The sequence below is a fragment of the Oppia nitens genome, unplaced genomic scaffold (genome assembly GCF_028296485.1).
Source record: "Oppia nitens isolate AA-2021 unplaced genomic scaffold, nextdenovo-longstitch-racon4-pilon3 scaffold33_pilon_pilon_pilon, whole genome shotgun sequence".
In the NCBI taxonomy this organism is placed as follows: Eukaryota; Metazoa; Arthropoda; class Arachnida; order Sarcoptiformes; family Oppiidae; genus Oppia; species Oppia nitens.
This window is the reverse complement of record NW_026533214.1, coordinates 407,855-431,991: the sequence shown is the minus strand read 5'-3', so window position 1 is coordinate 431,991 and position 24,137 is coordinate 407,855. Positions and strand designations below refer to the sequence as shown.

Below are 24,137 nucleotides of genomic sequence, written 5' to 3'. Positions count from 1 at the left end.
TAAATATATCAACATTTATATATATACTATATATATATACTATATTGATATATATATATAACATATTTCTAATAATAATAATAATAATTAATAAATAAAATAAAATTATAAGTATTTTGTTTTAACTCCAACTCACCAAATAATAATAATAATTAAATAATTAATAACTATTATAATGTAACAAAACAAAAATTATATTATCATTTTTAATATAAATAATTATAAATATTTATTTTTTAAATTTTCATATATATATTAACTAATAATAATAATAATTAATTTTTTGGTTAAACATTTATTATACCGTAGTTTTATTAACAATTGCTTTACAAAAACAGCTATAGATCTCAAAATAATTTATATATTTTTTTGTTTTGTTTTTAAATAAAAATAATATTATTTAAAAAATTTTATTTAATGTACATAAATCACCACAAAAATAGATATATTTATATATATATATTTAATTTAATTTAATATATTTGCGTCAATAATATACACGCAGTCAAACAGGTATGTTATTTGTGAGAAATTTTTTGTTATTATTGTTGAATACATTAAAAATATATTATAAAATTTAATTGGATTTTATATTATTATTACTTTTTTTTAATTTAATACTATTAATATATATATATTTTTAATTATTATTACACATTTACTACTATATATATATATAWAAAATAATAGTAAATTTATATTATAGTTTCAGTTTATAAGTTTATATGAATTTTTTTTAACTAATCTAAGTTTAACTATTTAAAAATGTTATTATATTATAGTTAATATTTTTTTAAATAAAAAAATTAAAATCAAATTATCTATTTTTTTAATAATAATAATAATAAAAATAAAACAAAATTGTCTACACGTGTGTTTAAACACACACAAAAAAACAATACAATTATATTATCTCTAGTATTATTAAAAAGTAATTAACAATATATATATATATATATATTTAAATACAGCTAAATAAATAAAAATAATAAATAAATTAAATATTAATAGTTATTTTATTGATAAGTTAATTATTGCAGTAATTAATGATTTATTTAAAAAATCAATTTTTTTTATTTGCTATTTATTTATCTATTAGTAGTAGTAGTAGTCGGAGTAGTAGTAATAATAATAAAAATAATATAATAATTATTATTAAATAATAAGTTATTTAACTAAATCTCTAAATTTTGTTTTTTTTATTACAACAAAAAAATAATAATTAAATAATAATCGAAAATTAATATTAAAATTAAATAATAATAATGAAACTTAATATTATAACTAAATAATAATAATGAAAACTGATATTAAAACTAAATAATAATGAAAATGAAAATAAAAAATAATATTAAAATTAAAAATAATATTAAATAATAATAATGAAAACTAATATTAAAACTAACTTTATTTATTTCAGTGATAATAATAATAATAATAATACTATAAATGTGTTAAACAACAACATCAAAAATGTATCAACCATTACCACAATCATCATCATCAGCACCTGTATCATCATCACCATCAGCACCGTTATCATCATCATCATCGACATACCTGTCCGTATCGACAATAATATTCAAAACATTTACATCAAAACATTTGGCAGTTATTGTTATATTAAGTCTACTAATGATAACAGTTGTCTATAAATTCAATGAACAACAATCATATATACAGTGGTATAGTATGAATGTAATGAACCAAAAATATATTTAAAAAAAACTAATTATATTTATTTAAAAAAAATATTAGATAAAAATATATTAATAGATAGCGTATTATAGGGCATACCTAAAAAAAAATTAAAAATAATTAAAAATTGCATACAATTAGTATATATATATATATATATAGTATAATAATTTAGTTGATACTATTAATACAATATTTTTTTTAACAATTTTATTAATTTTAAAAAAAACTGCATGTTAATTTATATATATATATATATATATATATATATATATATAAAGACTTATTTAATTAATTAAATTATATTACATTATCAATAATACTATAGTTTAATTTAAATATTAATAGTTAATTATTGTGTAGTAGTAGTAGTAATATAGTTATAAATATATATTTTTTTAATTTTTAAATAATTATAATAATAATAAATCAAATTTTTTTTATTTAATTATGATTTAGACAAAACATAGTAGTAGTAGTAGTAATAGGGACGTCAATGGGATGGATGTCCGACAACGGGTATGGACTCAACAGATACTAGACTTTCTAGAGGTGACACATGATCTACAATTGAGGACAGTTATGATCGATCCACTGGTACTCTACCAGACACTGGATTATAGAGACAAACAAATATTATTAGTAAATGATTTACTATCGAAATCAATGCTCAACGATATTGTCAGTAATCGGGAATATTGTATAGCTTTCGGTGTGTTCAGGGATCAGATACCGGTGCTCAAGGTATAGGCATATACCTAATATGTATATATATATTACACGACATACCTGTTTGCTATATATATATATATATTATTAATAACAAAAAAAAACTATTTGTTTCCGTAGACAAAGTTGGGACCAAAATTACGTGACGACATGTCCTATAAGGAGATCCTAATCGAGGGCATAGACGGCAGTCAGAGACAGTACAACAACACTAGTAGTGATGATCTGTCGGACGTATTATTGCACGCATTTTATACAAAAGACGGCGAATGCGTACAGATTTCGGTATTTCATCCGAGACACCAGTTTCTATGGATGGGTGCCATACCTACACCAACAGCACCGGCAATACTCAACAACACCGACACCAATGATACCATCGATACCGACAACAGTTTTCCAATGCCTAAAGACTATCATTACGGCAAACATGAGATGGCTTTCGATATGTTTACCATCGATGCCTACAATACTACTACCAGTGGTGCTGGTGGTAGTGGTACTGGTGACGGTATCTATGATCTATGGGTGCCCGACGATAGGGTTCACTATTTGGCTCAGTTGGAAACTGGCCAGTTTGTCGAATGTAACTATCGGGTGGCCAGGGATTATGCGGCCAGCTATCCGGCCAATCTAACTGATGATCAAAAAATGGATCAATCCGTTAAGGACGCCCTAATGAGTTTGAAAACAATGGCCCGACAGTTGCATATACCCATATTTATATCCAGTGGCACACTGTTAGGTATGGACACTCCTACCCTACTACTTACTATAACTTATTATTATTTATTATAACTATTATTATTTTTTATAACTATTATTATTTATTATAACTATTATTATTTATTATAACTATTATTACTTATTATAACTATTATTACTTATTATAACTTATTATTATTTATTATAACTATTATTACTTATTATAACTTATTATTATGTATCATAACTATTATTATATTTTATAATTATTATTATTTTTTATAACTATTATTACGTATTAAAATTATTATTACAGTATACATGTATTATAAATAAATAAATAAATTAAATGTTTATATTTTTATCAAACCTAAAAGGTTGGTACCGGCAGTGCAGTGTAATACCCTATACATCCGATTTGGATACGGCTACCTGGGCCCGGTATGCCACAGATCAGGCAACTGATCAGTGGCTACATAACAAAGTTGGTCTCAGGTTAACCTATATTTACGGTCTACTGGATAATGGCTATCAGTATGCCTTCTATACGCGACGACATAATCTGAGAGTCGACTTGTTTTATATGTACGAGGAATGGCCTAATATGACCTATACTGGCCATCAGCCCAGCAAACACATGTATTTCCGATATTGGTATCCATGGTTTAGGTTGTGTTCGGCCGAATTGGTTGGACTGAAAGTACTGGTCCCGTGTACTGCCGAAACAGTGGTCAGAGCCGGTAATTACTATTAATTTAATTATAATATTAATTATTATTTTTTCATTACTATTAATACTACTAAAACTAATAATAATAATCAATGATTTTTTAAAATTTATTTGTTTTAATTAAAAAAAATATTATTAGAATATACTTACTATACTTTATTTTATTTTTTTAAACTCACTCACTCACTCTCTCACTCTCTCACTCTCTCACTCACTCTCTCACTCACTCACTCACTCACTCACTCACTCATTCACTCACTCACTCACTCACTCACTCACTCAAACACTCAAACACTCACACACTCACACACTCACACACTCACACACTCACACACTCACGCACTCACACACTCACACACTCACACACTCACACACTCACACACTCACACACTCACACACTCACACACTCACACACTCACACACTCACACACTCACACACTCACACACTCACACACTCACACACTCACACACTCACACACTCACACACTCACACACTCACACACTCACACACTCACACACTCACACACTCACACACTCACACACTCACACACTCACACACTCACACACTCACACACTCACACACTCACACACTCACACACTCACTCACTGTGACACTACTAAACAAACTTTTTTCACACATACTTAATATAATATAATATACAGTAAGTATAGAGTAATAAATAATATAATAACTAAACTAATTATACAATATATTAATATATATATGTGTGATATTTAACTAATTTATTGTTTGTTTCAAAAAAAAATATTAAACTGTATATAAATTTTTTTTTTTAATACCTAGAGTACGGTCCTGAATGGTATAAACCGAAAACTTCGTGGTCATACCTATCCTCTGCATATAATATCGGTCCCTATAGATACTGGTCCTCTGATGAGGAGGCGCTCAGGGCTTATAAAGAGCTTACATAAAGTTTAATATTATGTCATAAACCATATTATCATAATTAGTATTAGTATTATTATTATTGACTACTCTCTGTATTTATTACAGTAATTAAGTATTATTTATTTTTAATTATTTTTCAATTTTTAGTGTTTTTTTAAATAATTGATTAATTTTTTAAAAAATGTAAATTTTAAAACATTATGATTACATGTGCTTACAAATTTTCTAGTCTCTAATTATAGTTTAAAATTTAAGTAATTAACAAAAAAAATATTTATACAGATTATAATATATTTATTTTATTTATTAATAATTATGTTGTTGTTAAAAAAAATTTGTAAATAATTATAATATAAAACTTTAGATAATCTATGAATTAATTAATTAATTAAATAGTATTTGTTTATAAAAAATAAATAAATTGTAAATAATATCAAATAATTTGTTTATAAATAATTAAATTAAATAAAAAATTGTTTATATAAAAATTATTATTATTATTGTATTTATAAATAACAATAACTACTATATCAACAAACTGTTACTTAATGTACAATAACTTAATTTATACAATAGATATTTAAAGTTTTTATTTTGTATTGTATTGTATTTAATATTATTATTAGTAATAGTAGTAATAATAATAATTATTATATTGAAAACAAATATTGAAAACTAAATAATAATAATAATAATCGAAATAATAATATTAAAAATAAATTTATTTATTTCAGTGATAATAATAATAATAATAATACCATTACTACTAGCAATAAATGTGTTAAACAATAACAACAAAAATGTATCAACTATTACCACAATCGGCATCATCACCATCAGCACCTGTATCATCATCATCATCATCGACATACCTGTCCGTATCGACAATACTATACAAAAAATTTATATCAAAACATTTGGCAGTTATTGTTATATTAAGTCTACTAATGATAACAGTTGTCTATAAATTCAATGAACAACAATCATATATACAGTGGTATAGTATGAATGTAATGAACCAAAAAACAATTTTTTTTTAAATTTTTAAACTAAAAACAAAACTAATTAATAAAAATATATAACTTTATATTAATACCTGTAGATACTGTATTAAAGCGCATAATTAAAAATTTAATAAAAAATAAAAATAATTATAAATTGCATTCAATTAGTATAATATAATATAGTATAATAATTTAGTTAATAGTATGAATGCAATAAATTATTTTTTTAAACAATTTTATTGATATTTTTTAAACAATTTTATTGATATTTTTAAAAAAAAATTTACATGTTAATTTTATATATCATATATATTGTATATATATATATAAATTTATTTAATTAATTAAATTATTTTACATTATTATTAATACTGTAGTTAAAATGTTAATTATTGTGTAGTAGTAGTAATATATTTTTAAATAATAATAATTCAATTTTTTTATTTAACTAAATAAATATATTAAATTACTATTTTTATTTAATTATTATTATTTAGGCAAAACATAGTAGTAGTAATAATGGGATGGATGTCCGGCCACGGGTATGGACTCAACAGATACTAGACTTTCTAGAGGTTACACATGATCTACAATTGAGGACAGTTATGATCGATCCACTGGTACTCTACCAGACACTGGATTATAGAGACAAACAAATATTATTAGTAAATGATTTACTATCGAAATCATTGCTCAACGATATTGTCAGTAATCGGGAATATTGTATAGCATTCGGTGTGTTCAGGGATCAGATACCGGTGCTCAAGGTATAGGCATATACCTAATATGTATATATATATTACACGACATACCTGTTTGCTATATATATATATTATTAATAACATTAAAAAACTATTTGTTTCCGTAGACAAAGTTGGGACCAAAATTACGTGACGACATGTCCTATAAGGAGACCCTAATCGAGGGCATAGACGGCAGTCAGAGACAGTACAACAACACTAGTAGTGATGATCTGTCGGACGTATTATTGCACGCGTTTTATACAAAAGACGGCGAATGCCTACAGATTTCGGTATTTCATCCGAGACACCAGTTTCTATGGATGGGTGCCATACCTATACCAACAGCACCGGCAGTACTACTCAACAACACCGATACCATCGATAGCGACAACAGTTTTCCAATGCCTAAAGACTATCATTACGGCAAACATGAGATGGCTTTCGATATGTTTACCATCGATGCCGACAATACTACCAGTGCTGGTGGTAGTGGTGACGGTATCTATGATCTATGGGTGCCCGACGATAGGGTTCACTATTTGGCTCAGTTGGAAACTGGCCAGTTTGTCGAATGTAACTATCGGGTGGCCCGCGATTATGCGGCCAACTATCCGGCCTATCTAACTGATGATCAAAACATGGATCAATCCGTTAAGGACGCCCTGGTCAGTTTGAAAACAATGGCCCGACAGTTGCATATACCTATATTTATATCCAGTGGCACACTGTTAGGTATTGATTATATCGTAACCCCTAAACCAACCCCCACCCGCTAATAGAAATATATAATTATAAGTAAAAATTAGTTTATTTTTTTTATAAAAAATACCAAAATCTCTAATATGTTTGTTAGTTAGCAATTAAATTGTATTTTAAACTATTATTATTTATTATAACTTTTAATTACTGTTATTATTATTAATTAATTAAATATTTTTATTTATTTTTTTTGTCATTCAAACCTAAAAAGGTTGGTACCGGCAGTGCAGTGTAATACCCTATACATCAGATTTGGATACGGCTACCTGGGCCCGGTATGCCACAGATCAGGCAACTGATCAATGGCTACATAACAAAGTCGGTTTCCGACTAACCTATATCTACGGTCTACTGGATAATGGCTATCAGTATGCCTTCTATACGAGTCGGGATGATCTGAGAGTCGACTTGTTCTATATGTACGAGGAATGGCCTAACTTGACCTATACTGGCCATCTGCCCAGCAAACACATGTATTTCCGATACTGGTATCCATGGTTTAGGTTGTGTTCGGCCGAATTGGTCGGCCTGAAAGTACTGGTCCCGTGTACTGCCGAAGCAGTGGTCAGAGCCGGTAATTATTAGTTTTATTAATACCAGTAATAATAATAATCAATGATTTTGTTTGTTTTGTTTGTTTGTTTTTTATATAATTTAAAAACTTTTTGAATTGAATTACTTGTAATCACTTACTCTATTAATTTAAAATATGATCAAAATTTTTTCATACCATTTACCCACCCCTAACTGTGCCCACTACTAACAAAAAAAAAATAACTGCCACCACAACCCACATCCCATCCCACCCCCACCCCCCACTGCTATAATATAAGTATACAGTAATAAATAATATAATAAATAAACTAATTATACAATATATTAATATATATATATGTGTGATATTTAACTAATTTATTGTTTGTTTCAACAAAAAAAAATTAAAAAAAAATATTATACTGTATATAAATTTTTTTTTTAATACCTAGAGTACGGTCCTGAATGGTATAAACCGGAAACTGAGTGGTCATACCTATTGTCAGCTTATAATATCGGTCCCTATAGATACTGGTCCACTGATGAGGAGGCGCTCAGGGCTTATAAAAAGTTTACATAAAGTTTAATATTATGTCATAAACCATATTATCATAATTATTATTATTATTATCGACTACTACTCTCTGTATATTACAGTAATAGTATTATTTATTTTTTAATTATTTGTTTTTTTCATAAAAAAATTAATTTATTTTTTTAAAAAATGTTGTATTATTACATACATGTGCTGTAAATTTCTAGTCTCTAAATATATTTTATAAAAAAAAAATAATTATTAACAAAATATACAGATTATAATTTTTTTTATTTTATTAATATTTTTTTTGGAAAATTTGCAAATAATTATAATATAATACTTTAGATAAATTAATTAAATAGTTTTTTTATAAAAAAAATTAAATTGTAAATACAATCAAATAATTTGTATTTATAATAAATAATTAAATTAAATAAAAAATTTGATTACAATTTACAATTTTAAATTATAATAAATTATTATTATTATTATTAAAATAATATTATAATATCTTTTAGTCAGTTAATGTACAATAACTTATAAACAATAAATATTAAAATGTGTATTGAATTTATAGTTTTTTTTAAATAAAACTAATAACTAAAAACTTATAATTTTAATTAATATTTTACAATTGATTTACTACTAAATTTTATAAGATTTTTTATTTAAAAAAAATAATAACCACTAATTAGCATCAAATTTGCTAAAATCAAATAAACTAGAAAATAAAATATATATAATTAATTAAATTATTTTTGGTTTTCATATACTGTACATATATGTGATAACATTAATAATAATAATAATAATAATAATAATATTTTAATAGTATTTACTAATTGATATTTATGGCAACAAAAATAATTATTTAAATTAAAAAAAATGTTTCCTAACTTAACTACCTGTGCCATAGATATAATATATATATATATATATAGATATTGTTATATACATGTATATGCAAATTGAATATTAAAACATTACATACATTTTGTCATAAACTTAACGATGCATATACTGTATATATATATATATATAATACATTACAAAAATAAATTACTAAAAAATATATAATTATGAATTTATAATACAAGTACATAATAATAATAATAATTCAATGTAAATTAATTATTAATTATATATAAAAAATAATTTTATTTTTTTAATAACAAAAAATATAAGTATATAATAGCAGTTTAGTATATATATTAATGTAATTTATTTAGCTATAATTTAATTGTAATTAATCATTATTAAACTAAATATACTTAAACTTATAATAATAATAATGATAATAATTACCATTGAATTCAACAACAAAAATAAAAACATTGCATAAAAAATATTGTAATTAAAAATTTTGATGTTAATTATTATTATTATTATTTTTTAATAATTTAAATAATATACTTTATATATACACTTTATATACATTTTTTATAAAAAAATATTAATATATAATATATACCTGTATAATAATATTCATAATATATATATATATATATATATATATATTTGTTAATAATTTATATTTATAATGAGTTTATATAACAACAAAAAAGTTATTATTATTTAATTATAATAAAGAAAAAAATAAAGGCAACTAATTTTTAAAAATAAAATAAAATTGTTTTTCAAAATCATCAGTAAATTTAGATAAACAAAAATCATCATAAATTATTGTATAAATTATTAAAATACTATTTTTGTATTTTTTTATGTTATTGTTGAAAAACAGTGGTTTTTTAACACTGAATTTAATAATATTAATATTAATATTAATATTAATAGAAAAAAAGGAAAATCCGTTATAAGTATTTTGTAATAAAAAAAAATAATAATACAATTAAAATATAACACAAAAAATGATATTTATATACATAAAAACATATACTTTATATACATAACAAATGTGAATATCATACTAACAATAATGATAATAATATTAAATAAATTGTTTAATAACTTAATAGATTTTTAAACTATTTAAAAAAAAATTAATAATAAGTTTTAAAAAAATTAACTAATATTAATCTTAAAAATTTATTATTTAATTAAAATAATAATATAAATAATAATAATCACAAAAAATATGATAATCAATAAACAAATCGATGGCTATCTATACAGTGGTCTAAACTATGGATTAGATTTGATGAAAAAATCATTGTTGAAGACGGCATCCGATAGTGCCGTCAAAGTTGTCAAACAATTGGTAGTTAAAGTCTATACCAAACAAATTGCTACTAAAAATAAAAAGTCGACCAAAAAGTTTGTCAAAAAAAATTTTTATTTTTATATATAATTATTTTTAAATTAATTTATTTATAGACAAAACAAAAATCTCATTCAATTAAGATCTGGCGATTTGATAACGTTTGTCGTCCAGAGGAACGGTAGTATTAAAGCCATCGATAATGATGTTGAAGTGATACCTGTGCCCAGTGGTGATGGTGATTGTGGTGATGATAGACAATGTCTATTAATGGGGGAACAGTCGGCTAATAATACTGTATGTCCTCATAATGTTAATAATACTAATACTAATAATAATAAGCCATTAATGTGTAGTAAATGTCTATTAGAAAAATGTCAATTAAAAAGTAAACTTTAATTTTTGTTGTATTAACAAAAAAATAAAATTAATTATAAATTAAATGTGAAAATAAATGTTTTTTATTTAATTATTTTCAACAATAAATTTGATTTTAATAAATAATAATAATTTCTATTTTTAATTTATAAATAAAATGTTTTAATGTAGTTATGATAAGTTATATTTTTTAAATTTTAATTAACAATATAATTCATTATATTTTGTAATAAATTTTATATTAACTTAATTATATAGATATTGTTTTTTTTGTTAATTTTTTTACTAAAACTAAAACATTTAAATACTATTTTCTAATATATATTAATATATAAATTATATTTTTATATAATTACTTATCTTAAATACTTTTATTAATTTAAGTTTAATTTGTTTTATTTTTTTGTTGTTATTAACTATTGTCTTAATTTAAATAAAACACTAATAAATATTGTTATAATTGATTCAAAAACTAATAACTTATAATAAAACTCAATTTTATTTATTAATTAAAATTATATTATTAATAGAAATAATAACTATATAAATGTTATGTTTAATTAGTTAAGGTTTTATTAATACAGTAAATCATAAAATATTGGTTTGAAAATTAATACAGAAAAAAACAACAAAAATAAATAAAATTTAATTTATATGTAATAAAGTAATATTTTTTTAAATATAATAGATTTTATTGAATATCATAAGCATAATAATCAAAATAATAAATAATTAAATAAAAATAAAGCAAATAATTTATAATATATATATATGTATATTTAAAAATTAAAATTATTTAAAAGCATAATTAATTATTAACAAAATTAAATATACAATAAACACATTGATTTTTAAAAATTATCTTGGTCATAATCATCATAATTGGTTAATAAATTTAAATTGTTAAAAATAATCCTAATAAACATATTTAAATTATTTATTTATTTATAAGTTATAAGTGGTTTTTATTAAAATATTATTTTATAATAACAATAATAATAATAATAACAACAAAAAATAATAGGAAAATCCGTTAAAAATATTATGTAATAATAATAATAACAATAATAATTATATTAAGTAAATATACATCATATAAAATAAATAAATAATTTTTATTATTATTAATATAAAAGTTTATTATTTCAACAACAAAAAAATATTTAACAATTTGTTAATATAAATAATATTAAAATCTAACCGATAGTCAGTCAAATCGGTTAAACAATTGTTAGTTAAAGTTTATACCAAACAATTTACTACTACTAAAAAACAACTGTCCGCTAATAGTGAAAAGTTTGTAACATTTTTTTTGATATTTTTATTATTAAAAATTAAAAAAAAATCAATTAATTACTTTTCAATATTTTTCAAATAATAATAATAATTAGCAAAAATATGATAAAATTAAAATCTGGTGATTCGGTAAAGTTTTGCATCCAGAGATACGGTAGAATCAATGCTATTGAAGTGATACCTGAGCCCAGTGTTGACGGTGCTGATGGTGGTGGTGGTGGTAGTGGTAGTGGTGACAAACAATACCTACTATTACGGGAACAGTTGGCCAGTAATTATGTATGTCCTCATAGTATGACTATTAATAGTAATAATATTAAACCCGAAACATGTAGCGCATGTCTGATTCAAAATTATCAATTAAAAAGTAAACTATAAAATATATAATTTTTTTTATAAATATATAACTATTTTTTTTATAAATTTTAAGATAATTATAATTTTAAAATATTGATAATTATATATTAAATATATTTTTTATAAACAATATATTGTTAATAGTTAGTAGTGTATAGTTTTGATAATTAATTTTATTTTCTAATAATTAAAAATTATTTTTTTTTAAATAAAAATATCATTTATTCAATTTTTTCTAATATATGAGATTTTCTGATAATTATTAAAAACAAAATTTATTTTTTTTTAAAAAATCAATTTAATATTAAAAATTTCTAATATTATAATATCGATATTATTATCTGGAAAATATAAATATAACATTTAGATAATAATTATAATAATTGTAGACAAAAATAATAATAAAATAAAATATTATTAATTATAAAAAAAAACATTGACTTGAAAATTAATGATTGTATGACTTTGGAAATATTGATAATAATAATAATAATAATAATAAGTAAAACATTAATTTTTAAAGTTTTTCAATAAAAATCTAAATAAAAACCATATATTTTTGTTGTTGTTGTTGTAATTATTTTTTTTATACAATAATAAAAATAATAATAATTATTAACATATTATTTTATAACTTTGACACTAATCTTGACGTTGCAAACAGTTTGCTTAGTTTAGGCACAATAGTGGCCGCACTGTCCCCGAGATATTGGACCCGACCGGAGGCTATGCCCTAAAAAATAAAAATTTTAAAAAATCATATAATATTTATAAATTAAAATAAACAACTAAAATAACAACTAATTTACTAAATTTAAGTTATAATTATTTATAAAAAATTATTTTTTAAAAATATTAGAATATTATTATTATTAATAATAATAATATCAAAATTACTAATCATTATAATAATTATTAATTATTATTATTATTATTGAATACTAAAATAGTATCCAATAATAATAATTTAGTAATAATAATAATAATTTAGTAATAATAATAATAATTAGCAATTAATATAATTAATTACATCTTCAAGTTTGAGTATATTATAGTTAAGGCGAACAAAATCCTGGTCGCCGACAACTAGCCGATGGCCAGCGGCTGCCGTATCGTTATCGGCCCTCTCGATCGTACCTAACGGCTGACCCGAAACCCATACCAGTCCTAAATCAATAAACAAAAATAATAATAAAAAAATAACATTTTACTAAAATAAAAATTTAAAAAAAACTAACTCCACTTTGAGACCACTTCTAGAGACTGTCGGTCATTATCGGCGGTAATGTCAATCCTGACGACACACCCGTCGGCCATGAGATTTGGCTGACGGACCAGCTTTTGAATCAAATCAAAGATGACTACTTCGCTACGGAGTCCCGGTTTTAATGGCTAATTAAGTAAATATATATATATATATATAAATAAATTATAATCATAGGTCAACCCCCAGCCCACCCCTCCCTTTATAGACTAACATGATTGAGCAATATATCTTTGACCATGGGCAATTCGGGATCTTTACGCTGGCCCTGGACTTGTGTCCAAAATTGGTCCAACTTTTGCAGCAACAGTATATTGCCTTTGCAGACAACTTTCCCAGTCATAAATGCCTATCAAATATTTAAGAAAACAGTTAATTAGCCAAAATGGACAGGTAGTTAGGTAGGTAGGTGCTAGAAACTACTACTACTACGACTACTACTAACACGTTGGGGATTCAATTTGCCAAACAATATCTTCACATAGTTTTCATCGTCAACAGTAACGGTAGCGTCGGGTCGTTGGCCATTGCGCGGCAATTGGCGATAGACTTGACCGCCCGGTGCTTTAGTGTCGACAGCTATTGATTAAATAAAAAATTTATTTTTAGATAAAACAATTATCGATAATATTTTTTTTGAGATAAGTAAGAGAGAGAAAGAGAGAGAAAGAGAGAGAAAGAGAGAGAAAGAGAGAGAAAGAGAGAGATAGAGAGAGACAGAGAGAGAGAGAAAGAGAGAGACAGATAGAGAGAGACAGAGAGAGAAAGAGAGAGAAAGAGAGAGATAGAGAGAGAGAGACAGAGAGAGAGAGAGAAAGAGAGAGACAGATAGAGAGAGAGAGAGAGAGAGAGAGAGAGAGAGATAGATAGAGAGACAGATGGAGAGAGAAAGAGAGAGATAGAGAGAAAGAGAGAGAAAGAGAGAGAGAAAGAGAGAGAGAGACAGATGGAGAGAGATAGAGAGAGAGACAGAGAGAGAAAGAAAGAGAGAGAGAGAGAGAGAGAGAGAGAGAGAGAGATAGAGAGACAGATGGAGAGAGAAAGAGAGAGAAAGAGAGAGATAGAGAGAGACAGAGAGAGAGAAAGAGAGAGACAGATAGAGAGAGAGAGAGACAGATAGAGAGAGACAGATAGAGAGAGAGAGAGAGAGAGACAGATAGAGAGAGAGAGAGAGACAGATAGAGAGACAGATAGAGAAAGAGAGAGAGAGACAGATGGAGAGAGAAATAGAGAGAAAGCACTGGTAGGTAAAGTGCATGACTTACTCCATACGGCCACAGGTTTGCCATTTTTGGTTATATTAAATTGTATAAGAAATTTGAATGCACCGACCAGTTCGGGCTCCTGTATCAGTCTCTGTTGCATAGTATTGAATACAATATCACTTTTAAGACCATCAACTGGTATACTGGCCATCAGTTCGGAGTCATCTTTGGACGATAGTAACGATTGCAACGAACTTTCACCCGAAGCTGATGCCGATGATGATTGCGGTGTAGGTATAGGTGCCGACATCCCACCACCACTGCCACCACTACCAGCCGCAAGCATCATACGATCGTTGATGTCCCTGATATTGCCCGACTGGACCTCCTCGGACCAAAATTGTTGAAACTTGTGGGCCGAGGCCAGGTTGCCATTGATTTTCAGTTTGCGACTAACAAACGCCTGGTTGGTTGGTTGGTTGTCCCCCGAAATTAAAAAAAAACAGTTAGTTATTTAATGGTGGGTAGGTAGACATAGGACAATGAGGGGGGGGGGTTGGGTGGGTGGGTGGTGGACAGTAAGTAGATAGACATAGGACAGTGAGGGGTTGGATAGTTAGATAGATTATATAGTTAGTAGATAGACATAGGACAGTGATGGGGGTTGGGCGGGTGGGGTGGTTGACAGTTAGATAGATTAGATAGTTAGTAGATAGACGTAGGACAGTGATGGGAGGTTGGGTGAGGTGGACAGTTAGATAGATTAGATAGTTAGTTAGTAGACCTAGACTTACTTTAGCCGGATCTAAGCTACCGTTAAACATCCCGAGCGAGTCCTGTTCATCAATAGTTATGGTACAATCGGGTTTTGATTTGGCCGGACCCTCGTATATGGAACCGGTACCCGATTTTAGGTCCAAACCTGTGTGTCCCAAACAAAACAATAATACTCAAATCAATAGGAGGTTGGGGTTGGGGTTAGGGAGGGGGTTGTCTATAGGCAGATACCGACACCAAATAGCTATAACTTGGCCATTGCGGGTAATATTCCACTGGTAGACACTTTTGATGACATCTACTAAATGCCGTTTTTCGGCCAACAGTTTCGGCAGCCAATCCCTGAACAGTGGATCAACTATAGTAGTGGTAGTCGTCGAGAGCACTGGTAGTCGACCATTGGTTAACTCCCGATGTTGTTGACTGACGACGACTGATGATCTCATTTTCAAATCTTATGTTTTATAATTAAAAAAAAATTAAATAATTTTTATTGAATTATTAATAGATATTATTTTAATAATAATAATAATGTAAATAAATAAATGTTTAAAAATATTTTTATATTTAATTATTATTTTTTTTTGCTTATTTTATACACTACTTGTTTATAATAATAAAAAAAAATTTATAGCAAATATGGTTTGAAATAAATATAATAAGTATATAAATATTTATTTATTTTTATAGTTAAAACAATGATAGATAGTTTTGAAATAATATAAATAAATTTTAATAAAATTTATTACTAATACTATGACTAAAAAATAAATTTGATTTAAAATCATAAATTAATTTTAACAATAATAATAATATTTAGTATTAACTTTTTTGTATGTCATTTATTTTAAAAATAACATTTATTTTATTATTATTATATTACAGCAAAACTAATACAAAATAACTAAAAAATAATTTTTTTCTTAACAAAACAACTAAAATAATAAATAACAACAAAAATAATAGTTATTTTCAATCAAAAAATATTGCAAAATATATTTTTGCTGTTAAAACAAAAATATCTTACATTTATTTGTATTCAATAGTATAAAAGTATTTATTACATAACATAATCACAATTAAAGTAATAATAATAATAATACTTATAGTAAATATCTGTCAAAAAAAATAAATATATTTTTTACAGACAATTATTTTTTTGTTTCAAAAATCACAAATCAATTTCATAATAATTATAAAATAAAACAATTTAATTATCTGTGAAAACATAAGACAATATATATATATATATATATTAATAAATAAATTTAGGACACATTTATCACAATTTAATTATATTATTAATAAAATTTAATTTTACTTATGTTTTTAATGGTATAATACAGTTATAACTTATTTTAAAATAATAATAATAGTAATATTTAGATGAAATGTTGAAATAAAATTTATTAAAAATTATTAAATGAGACGATAATAATAATAATATTGTAGATATTATTAATTAATTAAAAATTATTTAAATTAAATTAATAATAATAATTAATTGATGAGTAGATTGGATGATGACATTGAAGTTTTTAATTAATATAAATAAATAATTATTAATCAAATGTGTGAATTGATTATTGATTTCACTTATTATTAATAAATAAATAAATAAATAAAAACTTTAAACAAAACAAATGTGAAAAACAATACAAACAAATAAACAATTTATTTATTTTTTTTAGGTGTAATCCATAATACTTTGAAACTAATTTTATTTTTTTAATCACTAATACATATCGGAAAAAAATAAAATAAAATATTAAATACTAAACTATTATTATTATTATTATTATTATAAGTAGTATTATAGTTAAAAAAAACTTTTTTTTTATAAATAATTTTAATATTCAGTTTTATGGCTTAAAAACACATTTTTATATAACAGTTATATACATATAAGTTATAGACTACTAAACTATTTAAAACTGTTTATATATATATATCATAATATAATAAATACACTGTTTTATTATTATCATATTATTATATTATATTATATAATATTTTATATACAGTTAATAATAATAATACGATAACATGATTTAGAAATAAAATAAATTGCTTAAACTTAAACATAAATTGTTGTTTTGTGATGTCATATATATATAACTAAATAATACAAAATGTTTGTATAAATATATACACAGTATTATACAGTTATAAATATAAATTATTTCTCACATTATATTTTTTGGATACATTTTTTGTTGTGTTGTTGTCGCCGGAAAAAACAAGTTTCACTACTAATACAGGTATATATATATATAAATATAGATATATTTATTAGTGTATATAAATTTGTTAAAAATACTACTCTCTCTCTCTCTCTCTCTCTCTCTCTCTCTCTCTCTCTCTCTCTCTCTCTCTCTCTCTCTCTCTCTCTCTCTCTCTCTCTCTCTCTCTCTCTCTCTATACCTCCCTATCCTTAACATACCGGTTCTCTCTGTCTCGATTTATGTGAGAGAGAGAGAGAGAGAGAGAGAGAGAGAGAGAGAGAGAGAGAGAGAGAGAGAGAGAGATACCTGTGCTACTAATAGCTTATTGCTGTCTATTGAAAGAGAGAGAGAGAGAGAGAGAGAGATAATCCCTGTGTTCACACACCAGTGACCCTTTTATTTTCATAAAATTTTATTATTATTATTTTAAGTGTATAATTATGATTTTCAAAAAATATTTAGGTGAGAGTTACACACACACACACACACACACACACACACACACACTAATACACACATACATACTTACACACATACATACACATACATACACATACATACACACACACACACATACATACATACACTTAGACTTAAACTTTTAGGTATAGTGTAAACAATTTTTTTTGATACACTTTTATAAATTTATAATTAATTTCTACTACACTTTCAAATACAGTAAATAATATAATATTATTGTAAAAATACAAGTGTTGTTACAATTTAATAAAGTAACCAAAAATTTTGTTTATTTTGAAGTATTTCTATGTGTGTGTCTATAAATAGCTAACTTTCCCCTATGTTTTTCAAATTATATTAAATTTGGTTTAAAACTATTATTTTTTTTTGTACAGTTATTTAGATCATCACACTTTTATGATGGGCACCGGCACCACCACTGGGCATACTTTATATATATATATACAGTGTATATACAGTACAAGTAGACTAACGGTGCGATAAAAATATGGATAAACTAATGGATACAAAATTTAATATTCATATACACACAATGTAATAACATTACTAATAAAATTATTATTATTATTATGTGGAACCGTTATATATATTTTTAAAAAAATTTATAGCTACCTGTCCACTTATAGATACATACATACATACATACATATAGATAGACACATAGATATTGACATTTAATTATAGCATTTATAAGTTTTTAAATAATTTTTTTTATATATATATATATGATTTAACTCTCGATTTGATTTTAAGTTTGATATGTTATCAAAAAAAAAATAATAAATAAATTTATTAATACAGTAATTATTACTTAAAAATTTTTTTTGTGAATATATTCAGCAAATAAGGCATTTATTAATAGTTATTAATAATAATAACTTAAAATTAACTCAAGTTTTTTATTTATTTACTAAATATTTAAAACACTTAAAAATGTGTAATTTTTAATAATAAAAATCATTTACTAATAATAATCTTTGATTTGAGTACATAATAATAATAATTATTATTATTATGATTATTATTATTGATAAGCAAATTATCCGTTAAATAAAAATGTAATAAATGTAATGCATTTAAATTATAAAATTTATTTTTAGTTATTTATTTAATTTATATAAAAATAAATTTAGTCAAAATTATGTTTAAAAATTTCTATATAATTAAATAAATTTGTATTAAATTAAATAAATTTGTATTAAATTAAAATTATTTAATTATAATTTACCTTAAACTTCAAACATACACACTTTTACTTATTTTATTAAATATTATTTTAAATAAAAATAAATAAATAAATTTTATATAAAATATATGATATAATAATAATAATAATAATAAATAGTTAGATATTTATCTCAAATTATATAATAAGGAAATAAAAAAAAATTATATCTAATAGTAGTAGTAATAATCATTAATTGTATTATTATTGTTATTATTTTTACAATAAATTTTAACTGTTTATTACCGGTATATTAAACTAAAAAATATATATAACAGTATATAATAGTTATAATAATAATAATAATAATTAACTTACCATTAGGTTTGTCTAAATCACAATTATTAGGTGCCATTAGAAAGTATTAATATATTTTTTTTAATAAATAAAAAAATCAATTTGATATCACTATTAAAAAAAAATATATAAAACAATTATAAAACTATTTCAATCAAATAATTTTTAAACACAATTAAATAAACTAATGAATTAAATTTATAAATGTTTTAATAATAATAATAATTTATATATTAATAATGTTTCAGATTTTAAGTGTACCGAAAAAAAATTGTTGTCATATATATATAGTTAGTTGTCTTTATTTATATCAATAAATTTTTTTTTGGAGGGTATATTTCCTATCAATGATTAATCCATACTATGATTTTAATATAGTAATAAAGTATTAAATGGGGGGAAATACATGCAAAAATATATCTACCTGTGCACACAATAATAGTATACTGTATATACTGTACTATAGAGTAAATACTAGGGTTTAAATTAAATGGTGTATAACTTTAACTATATATTAATAATAATAATAATTATTAAACTTTGTAACCTCTAGTATCAGTATTAATATTATCATAGATTTATTATACATATATATATATATATATACTGTATATATGGGTAACATTGATAACATTATCATATCAAAAAATTTATTTTAATGTAAATAAATATATATATATATCTATATTTATTAGTAGATTATTATTTTTTTGAATATAAATAATAATAAAAAAATTAATTAATATTACAATAAAACATAGTTTATTTAGTATATAATAATTATTATTAATTATAACACTAATTTTAATTAGCTAAAAATTTATAATATTTATTTATATTATTTAATTTTTAAAAAATTAATTTAAGTGTGTGTAAAATTACTAATGTTTTTTTTAAAAAAAATTAATATTATTTAATAAAAATTTAACTATAGATTAACTTGATTTTACTGTATACTACAAATTTTAGATATATTTTATAATAAATATTACTGATAATATTTACTTAGCAACTAATGGTTATAATATTATTATAATTATAATTATTTATAAACAATTTCAACTATTTATATTATAGTTTTAAAAAATATTTTTTAAAATTACCGTATAATTAATATATATATATACTTATAGTTAAAAATTATACTTATAGATAAACTTACCAATGTAATTATTTATTTAAAAAAAACATAATATAATTAGTAATAACATAAATTTTGTAATATTTTTTGACACATACACAATATATAATGTTAATTTAAATTTAATATTTAGTTAAATATATATATATATTTTATAGAATTTAAAAATAACTACTAAATAAAAATATTATTGTAAAACATAATATAATTTTAGTATTTTATAAATATTAAAACACCATATATATGATATAATAAGTTACTAAATAATAAATAGACAACAATTAATACTGTTATGTAAAATAAATAAAATTTATAATAATAAATATTTGTATTATTTATTATCATATATATACTATTGTATAGTATTTATAAAAAATATTATATGACTAATGTAATTAATCAATTTTAAAAAATAAAAATTAAATAACATAAAAATAGTGTCAATAACAAATTTACAAGGTCATTTAAATTATTATTATTATTTTGTTTAAAAATATAAAACCTAAAAACTATTAAAATTAAAATATCTACAATTAAAAATATATATTTATTTTAGACAAAACTAATATTAAGTAATTTTTTTTATAGATTTAATAAAAAATTATTTTAATTTTTATTTTAACCATTTAACTAGTATTGTATACTTATAGTAAAATAAAATAATAATAATATCATTTTTAAACTATAGATGGTAGACAAATAGTTAATTTTTTATTTATATAATAATAAAACTAATTTATTTTTTGTAAGCATTTATTTTGACATTTATTTAATATTTTTTTTATATAAATTTTATAATTAAATCTAATTATTACAATAATTATATATACAATATATTTGTGTTACAATAATAAACAAATCTATAAAACAAATTAAATTAAATAATTAAATTGTATTATTATTTTTCTATTATATATGTTATATTTGATTTGATTTATAGTATTATATTATAGTTTTATTTTAATTTGTAAAATATTTGAGCAATTTTTTATTTTATAATAAATATCATTTTATTTACATTAAAATAGTATTTAATGAAAATAAAAACTATTAGTTAAGTAATTCAAAAAAAATAAATAAAATAAAATAAAATTCATTTAGTTTCATCTATTTAACAATATTTTTAAAAAAATTGTTTTTTAATTAACCATAAAAGCCATAAAATTAATTGCTAACAAACAAGTTGTTAAAATAATTTATAATAAATCAATACATAATTTACAATAATTTATTTTTTTAAAAAAAATACAATTTTCACTATATATATATACAATATATATAACAATAAAATAAACACAATTATGTGGTAAACCTCTCAGTTTATACATATACAAGTGTGTGTTACTGTTATTTACATCAAATAACAATAATATGTATATACAGTATATATATTTTTTTGGGTCATACCTTAAACCATTGCACTTACCTAACAAATTTGCCAGTGCTTGACATTATAGTTGAGTGCCGTATACACATACACACACATATATAGACACATACATAAACATATACATACACACATACACACACACACATACATATACACACATACATACACACATACACACACACACACACACACATACATACTGTACATACACATATATAGACACATACATATACACACACTTACATACATACACACACTCACACACACACACACACACACATACACACATACACACACACACACACACACACACACACACACAAACACACACACACATAGCTACTGTCATAATGTTTTTTATTTCATTCATACATTCACTCAATTGATTCAATATAAAAGATTGCATTCAATTCATGAAATACAGTATAAAGTAATAAAGATATAACAGTATATATATATATATAAGTCATTCATTCATATATAATAACTTATATATTATTATTATTATTATTATTATTATTATTTTGATACAATTAAACTAATAAACAACAAACAAAAAATTGTATGTTTTTTCTAAATAAAAAATATAATTTTATTTTTTCCTTTAACTATTTGATGATATGGGAGTTCATAATGTACTCTAACTTAGTTAGTAGTAGTAGTAGTAATAGTTAGATATATCATTGAGATAGACGACTGGCTACCAGTGCTCAGCTCCTCCTAATAAATAATAATAATAATAATAATAATAATGTAATACATATCTAATCTGTTAAACTAAAACTATTTGTATTGTATAACAACTAACTAACAAAAAATGTTTAATTCAATTGTTTAAAAAATGTTTGAAACTTTAAAACTTATCTATAAGTAAATCTCTATATTTTAATTTTGTTGTTGAAAAAAATTAATTTATTTAATTTATGTAAATATTTTTTTCAGAAAATAATTTTTACATTTATAATATTCACAACTAATAAATATTACTAAAATATTAAATAAATTTAATAAAATAGTAAATTCAACAAAAAAATAAATAAATAAAAAGTTTTGCCAACAATTTGAGTACAATTTAAATCATGTGATATATATTTAATAAAAAAATTTTTTAAAAATTTTTGTTGATAAATATATTTAATATAATTTTTTATTATCATATGATACTATTGATATAATAATGTGCTATAGATTTGATGTGATTTTAATTTACAAATAAAAATTTTTTTTTAAATAAAATAGTTTCAAAAAAAATAGTTTATGTGACAAGTGTTAATAAATTTTTATTAAAAATAAAAAACAATATTTTTAATAATGAAAATGATTTTTCTATTAAATAATTTAATAGTGACATTAAAATGCTATTATTGTTATTATTATTATTACAATGTTTTATAGCATTTAATTAATTAATTAATAAATTAATAAAATAGTGTATCAAATGAACTAATTTTATGTTTGTTTGTTATGTTTTGTTGTTATTTTAATAAAAATATTTTGATTTTGATTTTATTATAGTATTTTTAAATATATATAA

The 24,137-nt window shown here is 22.4% G+C and overlaps 4 protein-coding genes across 6 annotated transcripts; 3 read left to right on the top strand and 1 right to left on the bottom strand.

The window, feature by feature from the left end:
* Nucleotides 1-1,463: 1,463 nt before the first annotated feature.
* Nucleotides 1,464-4,850, top strand: LOC128956884 (ribitol-5-phosphate transferase FKTN-like). Of its 2 annotated transcripts, none has more exons than XM_054302598.1 (5): nt 1,464-1,698; nt 2,158-2,442; nt 2,548-3,172; nt 3,510-3,872; nt 4,668-4,850. In XM_054302598.1, exons 1-5 carry the CDS (start codon nt 1,474-1,476, stop codon nt 4,793-4,795), a joined length of 1,626 nt encoding a protein of 541 aa, XP_054158573.1. In that variant the 5' UTR covers nt 1,464-1,473; the 3' UTR covers nt 4,796-4,850. The 2 variants fall into 2 exon arrangements, with proteins under 2 accessions (XP_054158573.1, XP_054158574.1); XM_054302599.1 differs by having other exon boundaries at nt 1,634-1,685.
* An 850-nt stretch (nt 4,851-5,700) lies between these two features.
* Nucleotides 5,701-8,392, top strand: LOC128956851 (ribitol-5-phosphate transferase FKTN-like). Its single transcript, XM_054302562.1, has 5 exons — nt 5,701-5,782; nt 6,274-6,543; nt 6,645-7,251; nt 7,490-7,852; nt 8,265-8,392. Exons 1-5 carry the CDS (start codon nt 5,720-5,722, stop codon nt 8,390-8,392), a joined length of 1,431 nt encoding a protein of 476 aa, XP_054158537.1. The 5' UTR covers nt 5,701-5,719.
* A 2,053-nt stretch (nt 8,393-10,445) lies between these two features.
* LOC128956849 (uncharacterized) lies at nt 10,446-10,953 on the top strand. The gene is made up of 3 exons (XM_054302561.1): nt 10,446-10,624; nt 10,685-10,865; nt 10,939-10,953. Exons 1-3 carry the CDS (start codon nt 10,446-10,448, stop codon nt 10,951-10,953), a joined length of 375 nt encoding a protein of 124 aa, XP_054158536.1.
* A 2,225-nt stretch (nt 10,954-13,178) lies between these two features.
* LOC128956877 (uncharacterized) lies at nt 13,179-20,516 on the bottom strand. Of its 2 annotated transcripts, none has more exons than XM_054302591.1 (10): nt 20,497-20,516; nt 20,094-20,183; nt 16,081-16,299; nt 15,863-15,990; nt 15,129-15,531; nt 14,309-14,442; nt 14,078-14,212; nt 13,838-13,991; nt 13,630-13,766; nt 13,179-13,332 (listed from the first exon to the last, which is right to left on the bottom strand). In XM_054302591.1, the coding sequence occupies exons 2-10, from the start codon at nt 20,128-20,130 to the stop codon at nt 13,228-13,230; spliced, it is 1,452 nt and encodes a 483-aa protein (XP_054158566.1). In that variant the 5' UTR covers nt 20,131-20,183; nt 20,497-20,516; the 3' UTR covers nt 13,179-13,227. The 2 variants fall into 2 exon arrangements, with proteins under 2 accessions (XP_054158566.1, XP_054158565.1); XM_054302590.1 differs by lacking the exon at nt 20,497-20,516 and adding an exon at nt 20,334-20,351.
* Nucleotides 20,517-24,137: the final 3,621 nt, after the last annotated feature.

Excerpts from the sequence above, each read along its gene's own strand:
- LOC128956884 (XM_054302598.1), top strand. The coding sequence starts at position 1,474 with ATGTATCAACCATTACCACAATCATCATCATCAGCACCTGTATCATCA. Across the intron at positions 1,699-2,157 it reads TACAGTGGTATAGTATGAAT|ACAAAACATAGTAGTAGTAG; the intron begins GTAATGAACCAA and ends ATTATGATTTAG. Across the intron at positions 2,443-2,547 it reads ATCAGATACCGGTGCTCAAG|ACAAAGTTGGGACCAAAATT; the intron begins GTATAGGCATAT and ends TTGTTTCCGTAG.
- LOC128956851 (XM_054302562.1), top strand. The coding sequence starts at position 5,720 with ATGATAACAGTTGTCTATAAATTCAATGAACAACAATCATATATACAG. Across the intron at positions 5,783-6,273 it reads TACAGTGGTATAGTATGAAT|GCAAAACATAGTAGTAGTAA; the intron begins GTAATGAACCAA and ends ATTATTATTTAG. Across the intron at positions 7,252-7,489 it reads ATCCAGTGGCACACTGTTAG|GTTGGTACCGGCAGTGCAGT; the intron begins GTATTGATTATA and ends AAACCTAAAAAG.
- LOC128956849 (XM_054302561.1), top strand. The coding sequence starts at position 10,446 with ATGATAATCAATAAACAAATCGATGGCTATCTATACAGTGGTCTAAAC. Across the intron at positions 10,625-10,684 it reads AATAAAAAGTCGACCAAAAA|ACAAAACAAAAATCTCATTC; the intron begins GTTTGTCAAAAA and ends ATTTATTTATAG.
- LOC128956877 (XM_054302591.1), bottom strand. The coding sequence starts at position 20,130 with ATGGCACCTAATAATTGTGATTTAGACAAACCTAATG. Across the intron at positions 15,991-16,080 it reads CCAAGTTATAGCTATTTGGT|GTTTGGACCTAAAATCGGGT; the intron begins GTCGGTATCTGC and ends TGGGACACACAG. Across the intron at positions 13,992-14,077 it reads AAGATATATTGCTCAATCAT|CCATTAAAACCGGGACTCCG; the intron begins GTTAGTCTATAA and ends TTACTTAATTAG.